Source organism: Montipora capricornis, chromosome 2 (assembly GCF_036669925.1).
Source record: "Montipora capricornis isolate CH-2021 chromosome 2, ASM3666992v2, whole genome shotgun sequence".
NCBI classification, from domain to species: Eukaryota; Metazoa; Cnidaria; class Anthozoa; order Scleractinia; family Acroporidae; genus Montipora; species Montipora capricornis.
The window spans coordinates 18,457,365-18,464,864 of NC_090884.1; the positions used below are offsets into that span (position 1 = coordinate 18,457,365).

Sequence of the window (7,500 nt, forward strand, 5' to 3'; positions counted from 1 at the left end):
TTGTGAATGACGCTGCCGTGGTGTGGTTTGCGGAACGCTTACCGACCGTGATGACGATGGTGGTACGAAGTGTTTTACTGTTGTTATATAATATCGGAGATTCCTGCAATAGTTTTTAATGCTGCTGGCTGAATAGCGGGTGTCTTTTTGCGGGGACAAGCGCCTGGAAGAGGACGGACTCAACAAAATAACTTCATCATCTATTTCACAAAGCTAGCGTCGGTGTAAAAAAGACAGCAGCCCTCCCGTTGTAAACTTTCGTTATCTTGCCGAAGGGCTGTTTCTACCCAAGACCGACAGATTTGTCGAATTCCTCCGTTTTTTCTCCTGGAGGTGAGCGTTAACAAAACTAGGTTTTCTTTCAGCAATGGACTGAATCAAATTCCCTTTCTGCATCTCAGTTGAGCAAACCCTCGACATCCTCGGATTAACCAGAAGTTGTCACCGTCAGAGGAACCGGGGCCGGACAAAGTTTGCAAATCTTTGCTTTGTATGGCTTTTTGTTAGTCCTCCTTCCTCGCACGAACAGTCCTTTGTGTTGCAAAGAAATTCCTTCACTTGGTAATAATTTTGTCCACAGGAGAGCTGTGAGGACCGCTGCTCCCCCTCTTTTTGTTGTCGTAGATCCGGTTAAGCGGGGGCCTCGTATAACGTTTTGTTTTTCAGCTGGAGAAACCACAAAATGCACGAGATTTCTTGTTTATCCTTTATCTGATGGGAAGAACTCGGAGAAAAAAGTGGTGACATACGCAGGGGGCGACATTAATTCAGTCGTTATATTCACTGAGGCGCCTTTGAACCTTTTTGGCATGGACTATTTGCATCATCAACATTTGGCCTTGAATTGAACGTCTTGAGACTATCAAGTCCAATCGGAGAGGTTAAAGGTCCCTTTATAGGAGTTAAGAAGGACCACGCATTGTCACTAACAGTGATGATTAGTGAGACGGGTATTTTCGGTATCTACTGATGGCCCTCCGAGGGGAATTTGAAGAGATTTGATTAAGGACTCCGTGACCCTCGCATTTTCTGATCTACGCGCGCATGGGCTAGCATCGTCTGAAATAGGTCTCCAAGTTTTCATTGTCGCACAGGTTCAATTTCAAACGGTGTGGTGATTCAATCCCAAGAGGCTGGGTATTCTGCACATCACTGGAGGAAACATGGAACTGGCGATTTCAAAGGAATATGGATTGGCTTTAGAAGAACAACACATTCGTTTAATTCTGTGCCAGTTTTTATTCGGCGTTTTCATAGAATTTTCGGGAGATTCACGATTTGGCGTAAACTTGGACCCATTTTCTTGGCTGAGAGGAGTAGGTTCCTTTTGCTGAAGGGCAGGGCATGGAACAGACGAAAATCCGATGAATGAGAAGGAACGCTTTTGGAGAATTCTAGGAGAAGACCTGATACTTGAACTAGTCGTTGTACTCACTTTCTGATCAACCTGCGTCATCTCTTCACATTCTTTGGTTGTGTTTAACAATCCGTGCAATTGAAAATTTCCTCTTGTGTCTCGGAGAGAATCGCAAGGGCGAAACAGAAGACAACGACTGTCCTTGAGGAGGGCGAATTTTACTCTCGGGCTCAGAGCCTTCAGTGAGTTCTGGCTTTGAGGGAGCACCGATCCCAACATCAGTAACAGACTTTGCTTCTGGTCAGTGGACCTCGATTGGTGGAACGACCTAGAATGAATGGCTCCGTTGAAGTATGACCCCTGAGGTCTTGCGCGGACTTCTACACAGAAAACTGTCTCCTGTTGAAGAAAAGCATGCTTCTTAGGCTAGACAAAATGAAATTTATGGGGTGATCATGATTTTGGGGGCATGCAAGGGGAAATTAATTGAGCGGGTCCGAGTGCTCGCAGGAAGAACAACGTTCAATTTGTTACAGAGCCACTTGAGTATTGGAATATACTGGAATAAAGACATATTATTATTTAAACACATGAGAAAAGAAATGATGGTAGAACCAACTGGGATCTCTTAAAAAATCCGAGCCCCAGATGGGATTCGAACCCACGACCCTCCGTGATCTAGTCGGATGCTCTAACCACTGAGCTACTGGAGACTCTATGGCGAGCAAGGGTGAAATGTGGGTATTGACTCGAGCTGCATCACGCAGCTACAGAGTCAAATGACTGACAGCATGGCTCATAACTGCATCGCGCAGTCACCTTAAAGCATATCTGAGATGCGGCCAACCAACCACCCAAGTGAGCGAATGTGAGAATGATATAAACTCTGGGGCTCGGATTTTTCCGAGATCCCAGTTGGTTCTACCATCTTTCTTTCTCATGTATTATTATTATTATTATTATTATTTTTATTATTACTATTACTATTATTATTATTATTATTATTATTATTATTATTATCATTATCATTATCATTAGTATTATCATTATCATTATCATTATTAGTATTATCATTATTATTATAAGTATTATCATTATCATCATTATTATAATCCTTGCATCCTAGCAAGTGCATCGAGCTCTAAAGATGGCAGAGTGATTGGTTGTACCTGACACGTTAGAAGAAAACACGACGGAGGATAAAAGGAAAGAGACGTAAGGCAGGTAAAGAGGAAAAGAAAAGTGTAAGGCGGTCTGGAAAAAGGGATACCGTCTCCTTTGTAGTCTTCGATATTTCTTTCTCCCTGAACCGAAACTCTAGTACAGCTCATCACAGCTTCAAAAATATCGGAAACTTATTTACCATCTTGATTTTCTTTCAAAGGACTCTCTTCTAAAACAATACCTCTGTATCAACTCGAGAACGTTTCCTAGAATACAAGCAAAATTACGTTAGCAATTTACAAGGTGACACTCTACAGATCCTAAGCTGTGATGGCGTCCAACAGACAACACTTAGGAATTATCCGGATGGAGATTTAACAGCCGCTTTCTGTGAACACAGTGGCCAAGACCATGACTCCTCATTCAATGACAAATTCTTTCTATTTTCAAACTTCCTTACAAAGGCAGCAATTTCTAACCAGATATACTGTTTGGTAATCGCGCATGTCGATCCTGCCGGGATTTAAAACTGCGCCCTATAACTAAGAAGTCCCGTGCTTCACCAAACGAGCTCTTACGTCAGTGTTGTACACCTTGCGATCTTTACGATGCTACGAAAAACTGCGACTTCACACGCCGCTGGGACGAGCAATACACCGTTTGCAAATATGACGACGATAGCTCCAAAGCGAGGCTTTTCGGTAGCAACGCCTTTTCTACGGGATGGCCGCGTCTGTTTTCAAGTACTTCGTGCCAGTCAGTACCAGGTTGGATTACAGTTTCTTTAGGCCTACATCCTGTGTTCTTTTGTCAGAGTTGAGAAATTGGAAGACAGTACCATCAAAGTAAAATAATTTTCGACTTTTAAGCGAAGTTACAGTTTGGAAGGTACGTCTTGAATCTTGCTTTGTCATGAACGTTCGATCTTCTTCTCAGGACCGTATACAGAACTGTTTTGTTTACAGAATGCATTTTTGTTGCATTTTATACCTCAATGACAACCGAGTTTTTCTATGTTTAGAATTTGGTCCCAATGCAAGTGATTTCCTGAGGGGTAAAACATGCCTGATAACTGTTGCGTGCCACTATGCTGAAAGAGCGGATATCGAGTAGGGCCGGACGGAAGAAAGATCACTATCACAGCCTTCCAACGACAGATCCAAGAAAACTTAAGGTGTTTTTTTAATACCTGTTGTTTTTATACACTTACCGTTGCATTAATTATGTTTTGATTTGCTCAAATCTGCATAACAATGAAAAAGCAACCGTTGCTTTAATAAAAGCAATGACCTTCACAACACCTCTAAGATGTATTTTGGAATATTTCGACGAAATATATCCTTGAACGGGCTTCCCTTTCGATTTCAGCATCCAATTTCTCAGTGCAAAGGCCGCAAAGTTCCTTGGAAAACAGAGCTTGCCAGCCCTTAACAACGGTAACTACCGACAAGCCTCGCTTTGGTGTTACCGTCGCCATATTTGCAATCGGTGTATCAAACCACATATTTTTAAATAAGTCACTTATGCAAGTGATGTTAAAAATCTGTTGGTTCATACGAAGCTTCAGTTACGCTCATTCTGAACAACCACTCTCTTCTGCATTTTTTTCAAATAGGGTCGGTTTAAAAAAAAAAAAAGAAAAATATCCTAGCGAAAGAGAAATCCTCGAATATATGAAAGAATTTGTTTGTCTGCGTTTCTTTTAGTGCTTTGAGGCTTGTACAGTTAAATATCAAGTTTGAATGAAAGTATCATAAGGTCGCAAGGTTAGGCAACACAGAAGAAACAGACTGCCAATCGCTATTCGCAAAAGCGATTTTAAAGTGCTCTTTTTCATTTTACTCCAGACCAAAGACGTCAAAAATGTGAATCGATTTGTTATCAACAACATTCACATTGAATTGAGTTCCTTTTGTTCCTACTGCTGTTAAACCTACAAAGACTCTCAAAGAGCTAACTTAGCTCGATGGTTGGAAGAGTTTGCAATCCAAAACATATCAGCTCTTACCGTGCGCGATCTTGTTTGCACCATAATGCATGAGACACTTGCTTGCGAGCTGGCGTCTCTTGAACAGCTGTCTTCGGCAAAATACCTGTAAAAAAAGAAAAGATTATAGGAAGTATTTCCTTTCACCCTTGGCCTTTCAAGTACTTGACAAAAAAAAAAAAAAAAAAAAAAAAAAAAAGAAAAAACAGGGACACATGTAAAGCCTAAAAGTTGCTCTACAAAAATCTCACCGCGTTTCTGAAGATTAAAGTTCAAAGTGTATCAAAATGTTAGTAATGATGTTTAGTACATTGAAAATGGAATAGAATTTTTTTGGAAGTGGAAATGGAATTTTTTTACCCACGGAACACCTTAAGAGCGCTCATACGCAGGAGCTCGTTCACCATGTGTCCGTGCATTCCCGGATCGAACTGGAATTTGGCAGTGTTGGTTTTTTTTTAAGAGAGGGGAAAACCAGAGTATCCGGAGAAAAACCTCTCGGAGCAAGGAAAGAACCAACAACAAACTCAACCCACATATGACGCCGGGACCAGGAATCGAACCCGGGCCACATCGGTGGGAGGCGAGTGTCTTAACCAAAAGGGTATGCAATGTCGTATTTGGATTCAGCTCTACCCAAATACGGAGAAGAGTTTTGGGAGGAGAAAAATAAAACTGTCCACGGAAACTTCTGAACAACAAGTGCCGCAACCCATAGCATTAACAGACTTCTCAGTCCCTTGTGTGTATTTACCACAGTGAATAGGCTCTTAAGCGTTTTTTTTTTCTTACAAATTATTGTAACCATATATTCAACTTGACCCTGAACCTCGTTCAGTTGATTGTCTTCAGTGCCTATAGCTCAGTGGTAGAGTATCTGAACTAGTAATCAGAAGGTCTTGGTACGACTCCTGCAACGGAGAACTCAGATTTGTTCCTATACCTATCGTATTCCTTCGACCGAAATTGCGCCCTGTTTGAGTTTTCGACTCTTGCTCTAAAGCCTTTCTTTTCCGTGGTAATTTGACAGTTGGATTGTTTTCCTCAGTTTCGTCAGTGTCCGTAAATAAATTTCGTCTGACCAGTTTGACAGGTGCTTTTTTTCGCGTGACATCCACTACATTCTTGGTTACAGCTGCAAGAAGAACGTCAAAGTGTTAGTCTCAACTTCTCAACATTGAATAAAGGGGTTTAGTTTTTAGAGGAACTGTGGGGCTGCAACAATGGGAAGATGATGTTTCGGGTGTTAGCCCTTGGTTTCAGTAAATTATGGAAATTGGCGAAACTGGGAGGAGACAAGGAAACCGGTTTCGCTACCATCTGTGAGACGTGGAAAAACACGGCTAGGAAGCAACGAAAGCGGGCGCTTCACACTTAACCCGTACCAATCATTCTAGCCAACACATGGTGATCAGCTGCCTTTCCCGGCACCAAGGCAACACGGGAAACCGAAAAAAAATGCTGAGCTAAGATTCATTTTTAAATCGGCGCTTTTCTTTCAACTAATTTATTCTAATTTTCACGTTGCTAAATCCCGATCAATAGCGTAGCTCCACCTTTCACCTTTGTGTAAACCGTTAACAACCCATAATTCCCTAATTCACTCTGACGAAGAGCTAACGCTCGAAACGTCAGGTTTCGAACTTCTCTATGATGGTCGATTTCCCATATCAACTCACTTGATAAACCAATTTCAATGTTCAACTTTGAATACCCTAACCTTGATGTCTTAAACTTGAAATTTAAAGTGCCTATGCCCTCAATGACTTTTTTACGAAAGTGAGAAATGATCCTCGCACTATCTGGACAATAGAAGACCTGAAAAATACAGGTGGCTCCAACGGGATTCTAACCTATGACCTCTGCGATGCCGGTGCAACCAACTGAGCTACAACTGTATGAAGCCACACAGTTGGGAGCTGGTCAATTTCTCACTTTCGTCTATAGACCGCACTTCAAATATATACATTTTCTTCGCGACTTATTTCCTTGCGAAAATCAAATTTTAAACATAAAACCCACACCATGTATTTCATGTTAAATCATTGCCGTTTTATTTCTAACAGGGCGCACTGATTGCCATTGCTTATCCCGCGGCTGGGCTAGTGAGATGGATTCGTTTATCTGCAAGATGACATCAGAAACATTATTGCTTTGCATTTCAGTTTTGAGAAAAAGTTGGCGCTGCAAATCGAACAAAATATTTCGTTATGCATGTCAGTGAAAAAATTCATCTCAACAAAGAAAAATAACTAAGGTGGACGGGACTAGGAACAAGAGTCCCGACCTTGGGGTCTCCGGAAATAAAATAATGGGATTCATCTCCGTTGCCCATCAAAAACAAGAACATTTTAATGAAGGAAAGCTCACCTTGGCAATAAATTAATAAATCAGTCAGGTCAAAGAAATTTTTAAAGAGATCACGGACTGAGTCCAACAATTTTGAAAGTGAACTAAGATGTTGCTCCTTGATAACAGCTTGCACTGGTCAGCGATCGAGAACAATTTGCATCCTTTTGCTAGAAAACTGCATCTCACTTATTTTTCAATTTCAAGGCCAAATTATTGGTACACACGAAAGATACTATTTACCAGTTTTCTGCTTAACTTTGTTAGACAAAACTGCTGCAGTTCCGACATTCCCTTTGTTTCTGCTAAAAATTTCTTTGATTTGTCTTCCTACGACTTTGATCTCAAGAAGAGGGACAAATACCAGATAGTATTTTCATTTGTATGACAAACCTATGGCACTGATGGACCGTTGCAGTTTAGCTTTCTTTTTCTTGTCATTTTCCTTTTGTTTTGGCTTGGCAGGAACAACAATTTCTCTTCGTTTTGTAGAAACATCAGTCACACTGGAATGACGAGTAACAACACGGCATTCACTACTTCTACAACAAAAGAACATCAAATTCCTGTAAGCATTCGAGAGATATACACTTAACATTTCAAACTGCTATTTGCTCTCACAAACAGGAAAGCTGGAAACTCA

General features: G+C 41.1%; 1 protein-coding gene across 1 annotated transcript in view; it reads right to left on the reverse strand.

Moving 5' to 3' along the window:
- The window catches only part of LOC138035426 (treslin-like), a 66,090-nt gene that overhangs the window by 9,450 nt on the left and 49,140 nt on the right, over nt 1–7,500 (reverse strand). Inside the window, exons 14-18 of the mRNA XM_068882121.1 lie at nt 7,251–7,399; nt 5,452–5,643; nt 4,530–4,614; nt 2,763–2,787; nt 1,414–1,756 (exon numbers count right to left, since the gene is read on the reverse strand). Coding sequence (XP_068738222.1) covers nt 1,414–1,756; nt 2,763–2,787; nt 4,530–4,614; nt 5,452–5,643; nt 7,251–7,399 — 794 coding nt within the window. The remainder of the gene's footprint in view (nt 1–1,413; nt 1,757–2,762; nt 2,788–4,529; nt 4,615–5,451; nt 5,644–7,250; nt 7,400–7,500) is intronic.